We start from the raw sequence: 18,984 nt of genomic DNA, 5'->3' as shown, positions 1-18,984 counted from the left end.
TGGGGGCGAATTTGGACCCTATTTTGACCTAGTTCATTGAGTTGAATTTCTTTCTGATTATCATCATTGAAACTTGAGTCTATTATTGTCTTGCTGAAATAATTACTTAGCTAAATATTTTAGAAGTGGGTTCTGTAACACCCTACCACATAGAGCCTTACGCTTAAGTCGTAAAGCAGAGGTGGTGAGGTATTACGACCTCTAAAAGAAAAGACATATAAATATAGTCGAAAGAAATTATATCTAAGAGCCTTGAAGAATAAGCTAACCAAGAACGATAAACAGATAATCGTGTGACACTCGCGTGGATATTCATAAAATGGATAGGTAAGATCCAAGGAAGCTAAAAACATATATACATATCAGAGTTCCAAAATACAAATAGCAAGCTCTAAACTCGACCTACGAAGCTAAGGCTGGCCCGAGTATATGATTATATATATATTTATAAACAACCCAAAATAAAACTCAAACTACAAAATAAACACCTGTATCTCCAAGTCAACCTCTAGGAGGGACAAAACACAAAATATACATGCGGAGATTCTATAAACATATATACATAGCCTAGAACAAAATATGACAGTTCAAAAGATAGTTCTTCGCTTGTAAGGAGGGTCTCCAGGAGAACGTCGCGTTCTCAAAGTGAGCGCAGCGTTCATTCACCCATGCGTACGCATCTATTGCGCCCGCGCGTCCTTTCGCAGTTTTGCTTATCGACGCGTACGCGTCATTGCCATCTTCAGCTTCCATCATGCTTGCGCGCCATGTTCACGCGTACACATCTTCGTTGGCGTTCTCTTATTGAGCGCTACGTTGGCTTAATGAACGCTGCCCATTAATGTGGATCTCCTTTATTATTTTGCTCCGATTTCTAGTTTTAGCGATCGAGTGAAAAAACAGTGTTTTTATCCATTTGTGAAGCAAATTTCGATCGGGACAGCTGCCTCCAATATGTCTTTCTCTTCCCACACTATACTTCAACCAAGCTTCTAATCGCTTTTGCCCTTGTTAATAAGAATTCATCATTGTTACCTTTCTCAATTTCTTCATTAACCTTTTGAATTTTCTCCTCTAACGTCTCAATGTTACTCTCAATACTGCTAAAGCATTCCTTGTTCCATAACCTTAACGGCTTCCTTACTGCTTTCAATTTTTGCATCAGATTAGACCCCTTTCATTTTACTCCATTCACCCTTGAGCACTAACATAAAACCATCATGAGACAACCAAGCATCTAATGAACAGAATGCCAAGTTCTTCGGAATTGACTAATAGAGCACAATGATATGAGAGCATGAGGGAGACCCTTCAAGATCAAAGAACTATAAGCCTCTTGCCACTCATTATCTATAAAAACCTATCAATTCTACTACAGTTTCTTCCCCATACCATGTGTATTTTCTTCCACTTAGCTCCAACTCCACTAACTCCATGTCATCCACCTATTTCTTAATTTCGCACCCGCTATGCAATAACACTTTGCACCCTAATTTATCTTCAAGCCTCAGAATATCATTGAAATCAGCACCAATAATCATCAGAATCCCAAATTTTAATTTTAATTCAGATAATTTAGACCAAACCTCCAATTTTTCCAAAATAATTAGACCCTGGTACCTCTAAGGATATAAAATTTCTCAACAAAGTCCGGTTTTCACACAGATTAAACCCCTAGCATTGCCTACTACATCTCGCACAGCCCAGATTTAACAAGAGAAGCCAATGGCATGTCTTCCTCACTTCATCAAACACCATGCCCGCCTCCACACAAATTTTCTTCACGGTCGCTGCTTCTTCAAAGGACCTGGAGATTTTCTCTCATGGATAACCAATCGGGGAACAATTATCACTCTCATTCACCCCCTGTTTCTCACCAGATTCACCAGACTCAATGCTATCGTTATACCCTAAAATAATAGTCTTCTGGTGCATATGGTAAGAAGTGCATGACCCAAACCTGAGTGAGTAAGGGCAAGACCCGCTCGACAGTTTTCTCTTTAGGTTCACTATTTTCCCAGCCCAATCTGAAGTTATCATGGCCTCTATAACATTGGGCCTCCCTAAACCCAAACCAATATATTCAACCATCTGCAACTCTAAATTTGAATTAGCCTCCCAAATCTCCTTTACATCATTTAATCTCATACCATTTTTTTCGTTAATGATCTCTTCAGGGAGATAATCATATCTCCACTAAGCACTATACCCCGCATCCTTACTAACACCATCCAGTCACCTCTGCATTAAATTACTGACAAGTGGGTCTCACCCAACACGTAGTCTTCCTTCTTCTTTGAAGAGACTAGACTTTTAGACTACCGACTCCATGGAAGACTCCTTTGAAGCATCATCACTGCCAAGAACTTTGCTTGAACGAGGATTAATCTCAAGCCCAAATTCACCATCACATATTGTACTTCTAGGGTGGATCTGCATACTATAGATTTCAATCCAAACTCCCTCACAAAAACTTCGAATTCCTTGTTCCAATCCTTCACCAAGACTCACTCATATATTAGTTCCCACTAGTAGGAATTTATCAAAATTCTTGCAGCACAAAAGGAACAGTTGTTCTCTGTTAAGTCTTCCATTGTGACAAGATTGTCCTATATCCTTCTAATATTCCAGAATATTCTTTCAGACCACAAGTGCACCGAAAGTCCAATAATCTCCACTCAAATTCTTCTAGATAAATTCCACGTGAAGCCCTAATAGGAATTGAGATCATCGAAGAATTCATTAAGCATTGGATCATCAAGAGCATTGTCCCTGAACTTTATGCTTTCAAGCGTAATCAGACATCTATAGGGTCCAATGTCTCTTCCTCAGCATATTCATCAATGAACTGACCTTGATATGGTCAATTTTTGATGATACAATACTTCTGCTCAATATATCAACTTGCTTTTTGGAGGTTACCCTTTCCACAACCTTCCTGTCCTCCCTATAACCATCAGTGTTTTTCGTCCCGTCCCTAACTGTTGCCAACATGTTTTTCTCCTCTATCTGCCTTTTCTTCTCTACATAGTATTTTGACTCGTTCTGCTGGTGGTTAATCTTTCTTTCGGTCCGATCATCATTCTTCTTAGCTCTCCATGCATTCAACCGTATGCTATTTTCATCCCACTTGTCTTAGTTATATTGCATAAACCTTGCATTCAAAAATTCGTTCCTTCTACCCTTAATGGACACACTGTTCATTCGTGCCACTACCCTTGAAATCTCCCCCAAAGAATCAACCCTACAAAAGTAAACGGTCGTAAGTGTTCTTTCCTTTTTTTTTCTTCAAATATACACGTCCATGATGCCTCCTGCTCACCCAAAATCCCTATATAGAACACTACTGCTTATTTCGTCTACTAGGTTATCAACGAACATCGAGTGCATCGTCTTTTCCAAGTCCATTGGTTAAAGAAGAAGACTTCGGCTTGGTTGATTAAACTTGATTTTCATAAGGCTTATGACAGGGACAGATGGAGTGTTGTGGATGTAGTGTTGGAGAATATGGGGTTCGGAAAAAAGTGGAGAGAGTGGATTCGTGTGAGCCTCACGACAGCATCCATGTCTATTTTAGTGAACGGAACACCAACCATTCCATTTAAGCTACATAAGGGCTTACGTCAGGGTGATCCATTATCCCCATTTTTATTTGTTCTAGTTGGTCAAGTGTTGAATAGTATGCTTAGAAGGTTGTCTGAAATTGGGAGAATAAAACCATTGGAGATAGGTAGAGACAAGATACAAATCTCACACTTACAGTTCGCAGACGACACAATCTTGTTTTGTCCTTGTGACGTTGAGTCTATGACGAACTATAAGAGGATCTTTCAGGGTTTTGAGATTATGTCTAGTCTAAAGATCAATTATGACAAATCTGTGGTCATTGGCATAAACTGTGGAGAGGAGACAATTGATGAAGCGTGTGGTATCTTGGAGTGCAACAAAGCTATACTTTCGATCCGGTATTTGGGGATTCCTCTAGGGGCGAATCCAAAACGTGTGAAGACATGGGATCCTATTATAAAGAAGGTAAAGGAAAGACTTAAGGGTTGGGAAGGAAAGTTTTTAACAAAGGTAGGTAAACTAGTCCTTATAAAGGCTGTCCTAAATAGCCTTCCTATGTATTACCTTAGCATGTTCAAAATTTCTAAGGCTGTTGCTGCAAGATTGTTTCTCTATAGTCGAGATTTTTTTGGGTTAAGGCAGATGGTGGAAAGGGTATGCCGAAGGTAAAGTGGAGTGTTGTACAAAAACCAAAAAAACAAGGAAGTTTGGGGGTAGGAGACATATCTTTGAAGAATACTGCTCTATTGTTTAAGTTGTGGTGGAGGTTCAATAAGGAGGAATGTTTAAGTGGTGGTGGAGGTTCAATAAGGAGAAATGTCCGCTTTGGAAGAAAAGTAGTTTGGTCTTGCAATAACCTTGATGGTGGTATGTCTTTTGAAAATCAAAATTTGAAGAGAACTGGGGGTGTATGGGCTGACATTGGCAACATACGTATGAGTGAGAGCAGTCTTGTGGATATATATCAAGAGGGTCTTCAATTGCAAGTGGGTAACGAAACTAAAACCAAATTCTGGCACGACCTTTGGGTACAGGAAGGTAGATTGAAAGAGGTATTCCCAAGTCTTTACAGGGTGACGCTGAACAAGGAGTGCTCAATCAGTGAGTGTGACATTTGGGATGGTTATATTTGGAGATGGAGCCTACAATGGAGAAGAGCTTTATGGGAATGGGAAGAACAAGACCTTGTAAAGCTTCTTGTAATTTTGTCAAAAATCGGAATTAGACAAGAAGAGGTGGACACTTTGAAATGGAAGCATCACAAGCAAGGTAATTTTTCTGTTAAATCTTTTTTAGATGTGGTATATAAGAATAAGGAGATAGGAGTGGAACCCAATATGTATAATTTCACGAAACAATTGTGGAAAAGTATTGTGCCTCCACGGGTTGAGTTGCTGATGTGGTTTGTAATTTTGGAAAGAATGAATACTAGAGATAGATTATATAAGTTAAGATTGTACCAGAAGCGGAATCCTTTTGTGTCTTATGTAAGGATAGGTTGGAGACAGTACATCACTTATTTTTTTTCATGTGATCGTATATGGAAGTTGTGGGGATCAATCTTAGTGGATTGGAGTGTGATTTGGGTTTAGCCAGGAACCACTAAAGAATGCTTTGAGGTGTGGATGGATAGAAAGATATGGAAAGATTTGAAGGAAGTGTGGATGGTGTTATTTTTTTCTGTAATATGGTGCACATGGAGATGTAGAAATAACATTGTCTTTACTAATAGAGTGTTGGTATTAGAGAAGTTAAAGGAGGAAGTTGTAGAATGCACAAATCAATGGTGTCAAGATCGACAATATAGGAGTAATTGATGTTCTTATGAGTGCAAATATGAAGTCTAAGGTGAATAAGAAGACATATGAAGTTTATCTTTTGATGCATGATTTACTGATCTATGAAAAAAGCCAATAATTCTGCAGAGTAAAAGTTGGAAGGAGAATGATCATGATTTGATGTTGTATATCTAATCAGGTTCATCTTGAAGTGTCTTTGAAGGAGCTAAAATCATTATATTCTTTTGCTCCATATTTGCTGTTTAATGCTAATTTTTATGTTTTCTTTGTAGTTGTTGCCTTGTTTTTGTTGCTGTTTTTTGAAAATACGCCCACTTTGTTTGGAGTTGGATGGAGATGTAATTATCTAAAAAATTATTGACAAAAATTGTTAATAGAGTGACAGAAGAATAAAAATAATTAATTTATAATTTTTGAAAGACCAATTTAATTGATAAAATTTTAGTAATAAATTTAAAGAACAATCTATCTTTAAGAGACTAATTTAACTATTAAATCGTTATACAAAAAGGATAAAATTCATATGTTGATTAAATGATTAGGAATGTTTCCAAAAATGGTTATAAATTGTCATCCAGAAGCTGCAAGCAATCCCCATTATGCTATTTTGTCCATTTTTCTTCACCATTTCCAAAAGTGAAATCGTTGTCCATTTACACTCATGATTGTGAGTAAGGGTGATAAACAAAAAATAAAAAAAACATGAATTAAAATTGAATAAAAAAAAATCTATTGAAATTAATAGTTAACAAAAAGATAGATTATTGAAATTGAATACAAAGAGAATCACTCAACTTTCTATTCAATTTATTGATATAATAAAAAAGGGACTCTTCAACCTAACTTATTCACATTATAATTTTATTACGAACAAAAAAAAAGTTTTCACACCTTTAATCACTTAATATATAACAACTATAATAGTTTATGAAGTATTTATAACCTATTACTAGATTAAAACAAAGAAAACCCTAAACCCATAAACATAAAGCCTAATTTAGTAACTAAATAAATAAAATTAAAATACATCAAATTAAATTAAACATTCTAAAAATATAAACTAATAAATTTTAAATAATATTTAAACTTTTCCTATTACAAACATTTGAAGTACGTTTCAAAGGATTTTCATGGATATGGATAACCTGATTTTCCATCTAAAATCAATCCAATTCGATTATATTAGTTCTGAATTTAATAGGTAATCGGATACAATCGAGTCAGGTCCGATTCAACCCAACCCAATTTTAATTGAATTTTAATTGGTATGAGTATTAGTTCTGGAATTTTAATTGGTATGAGTATTAGTTCTGGAATTGTGGAACCCGAACCATCCCAATTATCTGATTAGTTTAATATTAATTAAAAAACTAGTAACTGATTTTAATATACACCTAGCATGATAGTCCATAAAATTAGGCAACAACTCACATGCATTCTCAAATTATTTAACAGTTCGTAAATATTAACTTCGTACGAAGACAACATAAATTTTCACCATAAAATTATTAAAATGTTTAATTTTTAAGCATTCCCAAATACGTACTAATTCTACCATTTATACCAATGATCACCATATATTACAACATCAACTACATAAATTACATGATGCAATTGTGCATATCACAATAAGTTCTTAATTTAAAATCTGTACACCATTTTTGCCAAAAACAAAAAAGGCCAACGACACGACGAGAGGATCACTCTTTTTCTTTAATTTTTACTATTAATAATTTATCGCCTTTTATCTTCCAGGAGGGGAAAAAAAACAATGAAGATAAGGGTGAAAAAGAAGAGGCAAACACGAATCATAATCCCAATAAGTCTTTTACAGCATATAGCTGCAAGTTCAAATCATTGGTCTTTTGCTAATATATGAATACACAAATTCAACTTTCCTTTATTGTTGAAAAACAACGAAAGGTCATACCTACACAGGTATCAGAACAATGATTGTCAGCACATCATGAAAAGACTGATTTGCTGCTTTTACTCGTTGGATGGAGAATCCTCTGGTGGAACGCTTCCCCCTTCTACAGAAACAACGGAATTGGCTTAGTCAGTTTGTTTCGATGATGCTCAAAAAAGGGAATCGAAGACAACCAACCAGTTTCATTGAACAATGTAAGCTTTTGAAATAATAGACATACCTTCTCCTTCAGGAGCATAAGGAGATTTCCGGTAGCGTGTTTGTTGTTGTGTTGGCTGAAATTGGCAAATGTGTGATTAGATTTAACTTTGTTCAAATATGAAAAGTAGGTGATTAGGGGATTTGAGGCTTTAAGTTTTCAGCAATTTATTTATTTATTTATTGAATTACTAAAGAGCACGTGTGGTAACTAATATGCCTAAACAAAACTATGGTATCAAGGTTAATTTGTTTAGATTTTCTTTTTTGCTGATAGTGAAGTGTGCAGAAGCTATGAAGACATCTGAAATTTACCAACTATGATTCTACCATTGCAATGCAAAGCAACAACAAAGTAGAAATGCCGCAGAAGCTGCTCCCAATTGTAAAATTAAGTTTCTGTTGGATTAACTTATTTATGTTTATAAAATCTTATCATCGGAAGTTTCCTAGAGAAAAAGGGAAATGCTAATCATATAACTCACAAGCAAGCAACAACTAACAGTTACAACCCTACGTTTTTCTCCCTAATGTCTCTACATATTTGGAAGGGTATTTTATAGGAAAATGTGTAGTTGTTGGTTGCTTTTGGGTAGTATAGTTAGCATTTATCGACAATAACTTTAGGGAAAAAGGAATGTTCCTTAGAAGAAAGGTTTTTTTTTTTGGGGGGGAGGAGGCAGTTAACAAATAAGCACTGAATCGCACAATGAAATTTTCACCATCCAATGCGCATTACCATTATTTGCTTATATTTTAGTTATCCATGTTGGGAATAAGAGTATTTTTACTCTTCACTCTTACTGACATAGCTTGATGTATGGTTAGTTAAGTTAATATCCTTATTAAGGACTCAGTTGTATTTTCTCTATGCTGACTAGGACTAGTTAGTTACATTGTTAGCAGTAGAAGTAGCTATTAGGCCTTTACTATATATATAGTCTAACTGTATAGTGTAAAGGTGTGATTCCCCATTATAACAAAATCACTTCCATTCACATGCTTTTCTCACTCAATTTCTCCCTCACCTCTATGGAAGCACACAGAAATTCACCTCTCTAAGCTCATTTCATCATGGTGCAGTGAACGTGGATCGAGGTGGTGTGCGACAAGAAAGTTTGAGATCGTGGCTAGTGCGTGTGATTTTGAATTCTTCTTCGGATTTTTTGATCTGCAATTTGGCGCCATGGAAGCGTCACACCAAAATTCCGAGGTTAAGGTGAATCCAAGCACATATAGTGCTGAATCAGTTGCTGCATTCATGAATCAAATTGCAGAATTGCAATCTGTGCACCGAAAGGCTCGTGGAACCTCAAATCCGAGCGCAAATCCTGCCAGTCCTTACTTCCTCCATCCTTTCGCAAATCCTGGTACCTCTATCACTCCTGTTATCATCACTGGTTCGAATTATAATGACTGGTGTAGATCTATGACTTTAGCCCTAAATGCTAAAAATAAACTGTGATTTGTTGACGGAACTATCAAGAAACCTAGCGAATCTGATGTAATGTTTGAACAATAGGAGATATGTAACACTTGCGTTGTGGCTTGGATAAACTTGTCTTTAAGTCGTGACATCTCACGTAGTGTAATCTGGAATAATTTGGCTTATGACCTCTGGAGAGACCTGAAAAGGAGATACTATCATGGAGATCGTTTCGGTTCGCTGAATTAGAGGAAGAACTATATGTTGTGAGGCAAGGATAGTTGTCAGTGACAAATTACTTTACTAAACTGAAAGGACTTTGGGAAGATCTAGACAGTTTTTAACCAGTTCCTTCATGTGATTGTGGTGAGACTTGTAAGTGTGGACTTGGAGTGATGCAAAAATACAGCACAGAAGGCTATGTGGTAAGGTTCTCAAGAGGATTAAGCGAACAGTTCAGTGGAGTTCGATCGCAAATTATGTTAATGGATCCTTTGCCACACATTGATTCCACCCTTTCCCTGCTTACACAGCAAGAAAGGCAGCTTGTCAGTATTGATGGTGGACCAAGGATACTCTTAAATGCCTCCCAAGCACAGCGCCAAAGCAGTGCACGAACTAGTGAAGGGAACCCTGCCAGAAATTCTGAAAATGCCTATAGAGGACGAGGTCGAGGCAGGTTCAGTGGTGGAAGAGGACAAGGGCGAGGATGAGTGCAATGTACATATTGTGGGAAGGCAGGACACACAATTGATGTGTGCTATAAGAAGCACGGTCTGCCACCACACCTCAAGGAAAGGTACAGTGATGGTGCTGCAATTATGCAGCCACTGAAGAGACTCGTGATGAAGACAGTGCAGACCAAACGCACAAGGTTGATAATCAGGTTCTGGAGTTCACTCAGGATCAAAAGCTTGCTTTACTTGCTCTCCTTCAACACCAAGAGGTGCAGCATATTCATAGCACCAACCAAATTAACACACAAGCTCCAACAATGAGGGGTAAAAGAGTGGTTCAAATTTTACACTTTAAATCACCCGTGTTGGCAGAGATCAGTGGTTATGAAACAGGAAAATCGAAATCTTGTGTGATTGACACTGGTGCAACAGATCATGTGTCATATTCACTTCAAGATTTAGATTCTTATTTCCATATCCCACCTGTAATAGTGAGACTCCCCAATGGATCATACACTATCAGCAGCATAATGGGGACTGTCTCTTTCACTAATGACCTATACCTCACAAATACACTATATATACCTACCTTCAACTTCAAACTTATTTCTGTTTCATCACTCACTACAAATTTAAAATGTGAATTGAAAATTTCTGATGATGTTTGTGAAGTACAGGATTTGTCAAAGATGATTGGAGTAGCTAGAGTTGCTGATGGACTTTACATTCTACAAAACTGGGCACATCATGCATTCCATATAGCACCACAGATTAGTTAAGTTTTCAGCAATTTATTTATTTATTTATTGAATTACTAAAGAGCACGTGTGGTAACTAATATGCCTAAACAAAACTATGGTATCAAGGTTAATTTGTTTAGATTTTCTTTTTTGCTGATAGTGAAGTGTGCAGAAGCTATGAAGACATCTGAAATTTACCAACTATGATTCTACCATTGCAATGCAAAGCAACAACAAAGCAGAAATGCCGCAGAAGCTGCTCCCAATTGTAAAATTAAGTTTCTGTTGGATTAAATTATTTATGTTTATAAAATCTTATCATCGGAAGTTTCCTAGAGAAAAAGGGAAATGCTAATCATATAACTCAAAAGCAAGCAACAACTAACAGTTACAACCCTACGTTTTTCTCCCTAATGTCTCTACATATTTGGAAGGGTATTTGATAGGAAAATGTGTAGTTGTTGGTTGCTTTTGGGTAGTATAGTTAGCATTTATCGACAATAACTTTAGGGAAAAAGGAATGTTCCTTAGAAGAAAGGTTTTTTTTTTTGGGGGGGAGGAGGCAGTTAACAAATAAGCACTGAATCGCACAATGAAATTTTCACCATCCAATGCGCATTACCATTATTTGCTTATATTTTAGTTATCCATGTTGGGGAATAAGAGTATTTTTACTCTTCACTCTTACTGACATAGCTTGATGTATGGTTAGTTAAGTTAATATCCTTATTAAGAACTCAGTTGTATTTTCTCTATGCTGACTAGGACTAGTTAGTTACATTGTTAGCAGTAGAAGTAGCTATTAGGCCTTTACTATATATATAGTGTAAAGGTGTGATTCCCCATTATAACAAAATCACTTCCATTCACATGCTTTTCTCACTCAATTTCTCCCTCACCTCTATGGAAGCACACAGAAATTCACCTCTCTAAGCTCATTTCATCATGGTGCAGTGAACGTGGATCGAGGTGGTGTGCGACAAGAAAGTTTGAGATCGTGGCTAGTGCGTGTGATTTTGAATTCTTCTTCGGATTTTTTGATCTGCAATTTGGCGCCATGGAAGCGTCACACCAAAATTCCGAGGTTAAGGTGAATCCAAGCACATATAGTGCTGAATCAGTTGCTGCATTCATGAATCAAATTGCAGAATTGCAATCTGTGCACCGAAAGGCTCGTGGAACCTCAAATCCGAGCGCAAATCCTGCCAGTCCTTACTTCCTCCATCCTTTCGCAAATCCTGGTATCTCTATCACTCCTGTTATCATCACTGGTTCGAATTATAATGACTGGTGTAGATCTATGACTTTAGCCCTAAATGCTAAAAATAAACTGTGATTTGTTGACGGAACTATCAAGAAACCTAGCGAATCTGATGTAATGTTTGAACAATAGGAGATATGTAACACTTGCGTTGTGGCTTGGATAAACTTGTCTTTAAGTCGTGACATCTCACGTAGTGTAATCTGGAATAATTTGGCTTATGACCTCTGGAGAGACCTGAAAAGGAGATACTATCATGGAGATCGTTTCGGTTCGCTGAATTAGAGGAAGAACTATATGTTGTGAGGCAAGGATAGTTGTCAGTGACGAATTACTTTACTAAACTGAAAGGACTTTGGGAAGATCTAGACAGTTTTCAACCAGTTCCTTCATGTGATTGTGGTGAGACTTGTAAGTGTGGACTTGGAGTGATGCAAAAATACAGCACAGAAGGCTATGTGGTACGGTTCTCAAGAGGATTAAGCGAACAGTTCAGTGGAGTTCGATCGCAAATTATGTTAATGGATCCTTTGCCACACATTGATTCCACCTTTTCCCTGCTTACACAGCAAGAAAGGCAGCTTGTCAGTATTGATGGTGGACCAGGGATACTCTTAAATGCCTCCCAAGCACAGCGCCAAAGCAGTGCACGAACTAGTGAAGGGAACCCTGCCAGAAATTCTGAAAATGCCTATAGAGGACGAGGTCGAGGCAGGTTCAGTGGTGGAAGAGGACAAGGGCGAGGATGAGTGCAATGTACATATTGTGGGAAGGCAGGACACACAATTGATGTGTGCTATAAGAAGCACGGTCTGCCACCACACCTCAAGGAAAGGTACAGTGATGGTGCTGCAATTATGCAGCCACTGAAGAGACTCGTGATGAAGACAGTGCAGACCAAAGGCACAAGGTTGATGATCAGGTTCTGGAGTTCACTCAGGATCAAAAGCTTGCTTTACTTGCTCTCCTTCAACACCAAGAGGTGCAGCATATTCATAGCACCAACCAAATTAACACACAAGCTCCAACAATGAGGAGTAAAAGAGTGGTTCAAATTTTACACTTTAAATCACACGTGTTGGCAGAGATCAGTGGTTATGAAACAGAAAAATCGAAATCTTGTGTGATTGACACTGGTGCAACAGATCATGTGTCATATTCACTTCAAGATTTAGATTCTTATTTCCATATCCCACCTGTAATAGTGAGACTCCCCAATGGATCATACACTATCAGCAGCATAATGGGGACTGTCTCTTTCACTAATGACCTATACCTCACAAATACACTATATATACCTACCTTCAACTTCAAACTTATTTCTGTTTCATCACTCACTACAAATTTAAAATGTGAATTGAAAATTTCTGATGCTGTTTGTGAAGTACAGGATTTGTCAAAGATGATTGGAGTAGCTAGAGTTGCTGATGGACTTTACATTCTACAAAACTCTGCACATCATGCATTCCATATAGCACCACAGATTAGTGCACCTCCGACAATAAACAATGTAGTCTCAAGTAGCACATGGCATAATAGGCTAGGGCATCTACCCTAAACTAGAATGCTTGTAATGAAAGAAAAATTTCCCTTCATAGCAAATCACATAAGGATCCTTGTGATCCATTTCACTGTGGTAAGCAAAAACGGCTGCCATTTCCTCTTAGTTCTAGTACAGCAAATTTTTGTTTTGATCTTGTTCATATAGATATTTGGGGACCATTGAGTGTACCTTCCCTTAGTGGACACAAATAATTTTTTACTGTTGTTGATGACACAAGTAGATTTACCTGGATTTACCTTATGAAACGAAAATCAGAGGCTTCTAATTTAGTTAAAGCATTTGTTCAGTTTGTGAAAACTCAGTTTGAAAAATCAGTTAAGGCCGTTCGGTCAGACAATGGACCAGAATTTACATTGCTTTCTTTCTATGCTTCAAATGGTATTACTCATCAAACCTCTTGTGTGGAAACACCACAACAAACTGGAATCGTAGAAAGAAAGCATCGACATATCTTAGAAGTGGCCCGAAGCCTCATGTTTCAGTCACACATCTCTGCTTGTTTTTGGAACTATGCTGTTAAGCATGCAGTGCACCTCATAAACAGATATCCAGGTAGCCTTCTTAAAGATCAGTCTCCCTTTGAAGTTTTGCATAACAAACTTCCTTATATTTCCCAAGGTATTTGGATGTCTTGTTTATGTGAGCACCTTGACTGCCCAGCAATCTAAATTGGATTCATGAGCACATAAATGTTGCTTTCTTGGATATCAAGAGGGTACCAAAGGTTACTTGTTAATTGATTTACGAACTAGAAAAATTTTCATCTCTCGTAATGCCATCTTTTAGGAAAATCATTTTCCTTTCTTACATGCAACACACCAACTTCCACCGAGCCCCCTGCACTGATGTATGTCCCTTCCTTAGATCCGTTCTCTTATGACATTCCATTGCATGATTCAGCTTCATTAGACTCTAATGTTCATTCTCGTCCTCCGGACTTCTCTTTACATGAATGCACTAGTTTTGGCACTGACGACACTCCTGAGGTTCCCTCTCCATTAGGTCTTGAATCAAATGATTCACCATTCCCCTCATCTCACACACCTACCTTTCCGCATGACACATCCCCATCATTGCCTCCTCCACCTGTAGGTCCCGAGTCCGAGTCAGTTTCCCAGCTCATTCGTCCCATTCTTAGGAGATCAACTAGAGACCATAGGCCACCCTCTTATCTTAAGGATTATCATTGTGTGAATTCCATCAGTGGCACTAGTACTCATTGCAAATATCCATTTACAGTATCATATCAAAATTTAAGTCACAGTTTTCAAAGGTTCTCTATGGCCATCTCCCAAAATACCGAACCACAGACTTTTAGGGATGCTGTGTCTCAACAATGTTGGAGGAGCGCCATTAAAGCTGAGCTGGATCCTCTTGAGCAGAATCAGACTTGGAAGTTAACTCCTTTGCTGACAGGAAAAACTCCAATAGGTTGCAAGTGGGTCTTTCGGGTTAAATTTAATCCAGACGGCACCATTGAATGGCACAAGACCAGGCTTGTTGCCAAAGGTTTTATCCAAATTCCAGGAGTTGATTATATTGATACCTTCAGTCCCATTGTGAAAGTCACCACACTACGCGTTGTTCTTTCTTTGGCAGCTGTCAAAAATTGGTTTCTCAAGCAATTGGATGTTAATACAGCTTTCTTCCATGGAGAGCTTGATAAAGAAGTCTACACGACACTCCCTCCAGGTCTTGATGTTGCTAAGCGAGGGTTGGTTTGTCGCTTGAAGAAGTCCTTTTATGGCTTGAAGCAGGCTAGCCGTCAATGGAACATGAAACTCACTTCTGTGTTACGTGGGGCTGGTTTTGCTCAGTCTAGACTTGACCATTCTTTGTTCACTAAGCACTGCCCATGGGATCAGCATCATCCTCGTGTACGTCGATGATCTCATCCTCACTGGGGATTCTCTTGCTGAAATTAACAACGTTAAGCAACTCCTTGATGATCGTTTCAGCATTAAGGAATTAGGTGATTTGAAATACTTTCTCGGGATGGAGGTGGCTCGTTCTGGCAAGGGCATTGTCGTTTATCAGAAGAAATGTCGCCGATTTGCTGAGTGATTATGGGCTGCTTGAGTGCAAACCGAGCTCTACCCCTATGGACTATGCTTGCAAGCTCACCAAGGACAGTGGCGATGTCCTTGAGGATTCGACACCTTTTCAAAAGCTTATCGGACGCCTACTCTACTTGACTAACACAAGGCCTGACATTTGCTTTGCTGTTGGCAAATTGAGTCAGCACCTTGATCATCCACGATCCGGGCATTTCTCTGCCGCTATGAGGATTCTTAAGTACCTTAAAGGTTGTCCAACTACAGGTCTTTTCTTCTCTTCCACCTCTGACCAGCACGTTGTCGGATTCTCTAATTCTGACTGGGCCTCTTGCATTGATTCCCGGAGATTGGTTTCCGGCTATTGCTTCTTCCATGGTTCCTCCCTCATCTCGTGGAAGAGTAAGAAACAATCGACGGTGGCCAAGTCCTCCACTGAAGCAGAGTATCAAGCATTAGCACATGCTACTTGTGAGGCGCCATGGCTCTTTAATCTGTTCAACGAATTACGGCTCCGGCTTTCCAAGTCCATCAACCTCTATTGTGATAGTCAATCGGCGTTGCATTTGCCAGCAAATCCCGTCTTCCATGAACGGACAAAGAACATTGAGGTTGATTGTCATATTACTCGTGAGAAGATGCAGATCGGTCTTACCAGGCTTCTTCCAATTGCTAGTCAAGAGCAGCTTGCTGATATCTTGACGAGAAACCGTTGGCGCCTGGCCCCTTTTCGAAGCTATTTCTCAAGCTTGGACTGCGCGACCTTCACACTCCAAGCTTGCGGGGGGCTGTTGGGGAGTAAGTATTTTTACTCTTCACTCTTACTGACAAGCCTGATGTATGGTTAGTTAAGTTAATATCCTTATTAAGGACTCAATTGTATTTTCTCTATGCTGACTAGGACTAGTTAGTTACATTGTTAGCAGTAGAAGTAGCTGTTAGGCCTTTACTATATATATATATAGTCTAACTGTATAGTGTAAAGGTGTGATTCACCATTATAACAAAATCACTTCATCAAACTCACATGCTTCTCTCACTCAATTTCTCCCTCGCCTCTATGGGAGCACACAGAAATTCACCTCTCTAAGCTCATTTCATCAATCCGCATGATACAACCCAGTTTAGCCATTAGACACAAAAGCTTCGTATAAATTCAACAACCATCAGGCAGCACACTATTCACACGCATTAGAATAATGAATCTTACTAAACCTTACAAAGCAACATTACCATCTTAAATTCAGGTATGAGAATATTGGTTCAATACCTGTAGTTTAGGTCTAAGTGCTTCAAGTGGTCCCTTAGGCTTCTCGCCACCTTGCTGTTTGATGTGAGAGCACATTCAAGCATAAGAAAAATTAAATATATGCAATTATTACATAGTAGGGTCTGCAAGAAGTACCTTTCCAAGTGCCCAATCAGCGGAATCAAAGTAAGCGCGCTCATGGTCCTGCCATGAGAAGTTGGATTCGGAGTGAAAATTAACATAAGTATATGTCAGTGAACATTAAGAAAATCACAAGTATTGACCATCTTGAATTCAAAAATAGAAGTGACAAATAAATCTACTCATAGAATCCTCGAGTCACATACCTTAGATATGAGAGGTGGCTTTTTGGGCATCATTCCTCCATATTTTTTCTTTATAGCTTCCTCCTACAAGGTTTATAAACTAGTAAGGCGGAAAATAACAAATTCTTTTGGCAGTAAACAATCTCATAGTAAAGGGAATATGTTAAGGACTTAGGTATTATGGGGTGCCCAAGGTCTACATTGAGTAGTATGGATGCTTGATGTTGTATTTATTAAGGAGAGTGGTTCCTCCCTTAGCAGCTAACTTTTAAGATGTGGTTTCCTGTTTCCCACTTTTTTTAGATACTTAACAACGATATCAAAGCCTTGGTTGTCGGCACATGGAAAGGGCTACCTATAGGATGGATTAAGGCGAATACCAAATACTGAAAGCCAGACACCACTGGGTCAGTGTCGATAGAGTTAAGCCTCCGTGGATGTCGGTTCTCCAGGGGCGGTGTATTGTTTAGGGACTTGGGTATTATAGGGTGTCCAAAGTCCCGCATTGGATAGTATGGAATGCTTGATGTTGTATTTAAGGAGACTGGTACTTCCCCCTTAACAACTAGCTTTTAAGGTGTGTTATTTCCTACATTCCTTAGATACTTAATAGATTATTTCATTGAAGGTCACATTTAACTTTTGATTTAAGAATGCAAGGAGATTGATATGGATACCACCTGCTTCTGGGATGACGGCATGTTACTCGACTCATTAGATGCGTTGACATCCATTTGTCGTTGTTCTTTGTTATCCTCTACGTTTGACATGAGGCCCTTTAGTGTGTAAAAACCTGCAGTTTCAAGAATATGTCATCTTAGTAGAAAATTCCTGCTTTAATTATTCTATTTTCATTTTCAGTTGTATGTTTTCAGAATTTTGAAAAGAGAAAAAGAAGTCAAAACAGGAAATAAAAAAGAGAAAACAAGACTTTACTGTTTTTATTTCTTTTTCTTTTCACAATTTTGAAAACATAAACCAGTGAAAATGAAAACAGAAACTAAATTAGCGCTACACTTGCAAATAAGTTCCACACTCTAATAATGACTACAACTTAGAGAGCTCTTTAGATTTCAGAGCAAAGAAAGCATCAGAATCTATAGCAAAGAAGGGGAATTTGGATCAATATTGTCAGACATTCAAGTCAACATTAACAAACTAACTTCATTAAAATATGGGCAAAAGAAATAAACAAGTGTTGATAAAATAGTAAGCAGCCAACATTTCACCCATACCAAGAGACATTGATTTACCAATTAACTTAAAGTATACAAGGTGAACAAAATACACATGTTGACCAAAATAAATTAATAAAAAATATAAAAACTTGTATGGACAGCACAAGAAACAAGCATATAGTCATATACTCAAACTAATTGAGATCTTGAATACCTAAACAGCTAAGACCAGGCAGCCATAGTAACCATAAATATGTTCAGACCCTTCGCAATATAAACATGGGAAAACGTTAGCTGAAAGTTTTATTTTTTAACTTTATGGTCTTTGCCACCTGTATTTAGACCGAAAATTAACTAATCCGACTAGTTACTGTGATTGCCTTTCCCAACCCAGGTTTTACACTATGATCAACTAGAAATATATATATTTTTTTATTTTGAAATGCATAACACGAAGTAATTGAAGAGAAAAACAAACAACTAAATAAACGAGCAAGCAATCGAAATTTACAAGGAAATTGCAAGTTCAGTCCTTAGCAACTTAAGCTCAAATCATATCAACCTAAGCTTCTCATCATTTCTCCTCCAAATCAATTAACAAAAACACTTCCTCAAACAAATGGTTTCAATCTTAATCAACTACAGCTAAAATGTAAGCAAAGATCAACATGATGATAGCATTAGCAAGGTCCTCCAACATTTCAAAAACAAATAATTATGCACAAGCTCAAAAAGCAGCAGAAACCAACCATATCAAATCAAGCAAGTCCCAATCTTTTTTTTTGGGCATACAAACACATCTCACACATCTCAAAAATACTAAAAAAGGATTTTTTGAAGCTCAACCCCACAAAAATCCTAGAGCTTCAAACCCCACATAAAGTATCTGGGTTATCTGGGTTCTAGCTAAAATAAAAGGGTATTCATTAAAACTCCAAAAAATTAAAAGAATAGTAGAAAATGGGTTGAAGCAAGAAAGAAGGTTCAGATTTGAAGGGAGGCAGTGAGTGACTCA

General features: G+C 37.9%; 1 protein-coding gene across 4 annotated transcripts in view; it reads right to left on the bottom strand.

Moving 5' to 3' along the window:
* The window catches only part of LOC107644559, a 29,575-nt gene continuing 17,550 nt past the window's right edge, over positions 6,960–18,984 (bottom strand). For 3 of the 4 annotated variants that reach the window (XM_021103050.1, XM_016348444.2, XM_016348446.2), the window contains 6 exons: positions 17,472–17,584; positions 16,813–16,875; positions 16,622–16,669; positions 16,487–16,540; positions 7,517–7,571; positions 6,960–7,399 (listed from right to left, as the gene is read on the bottom strand). In XM_021103050.1, coding sequence (XP_020958709.1) covers positions 7,356–7,399; positions 7,517–7,571; positions 16,487–16,540; positions 16,622–16,669; positions 16,813–16,875; positions 17,472–17,561 — 354 coding nt within the window. In that variant the 5' untranslated portion in view covers positions 17,562–17,584 and the 3' untranslated portion in view covers positions 6,960–7,355. Of the gene's footprint in view, positions 7,400–7,516; positions 7,572–16,486; positions 16,541–16,621; positions 16,670–16,812; positions 16,876–17,471; positions 17,585–17,812; positions 17,889–18,984 lie in introns of all 4 variants that reach the window. The other variant, XM_021103049.1, reaches the window with a different exon arrangement.

This window comes from Arachis ipaensis, chromosome B05 (assembly GCF_000816755.2).
Source record: "Arachis ipaensis cultivar K30076 chromosome B05, Araip1.1, whole genome shotgun sequence".
Taxonomy (NCBI): domain Eukaryota; kingdom Viridiplantae; phylum Streptophyta; class Magnoliopsida; order Fabales; family Fabaceae; genus Arachis; species Arachis ipaensis.
Note: the sequence above shows the minus strand (reverse complement) of the source record. Positions and strands in the feature narration are given on the sequence as shown.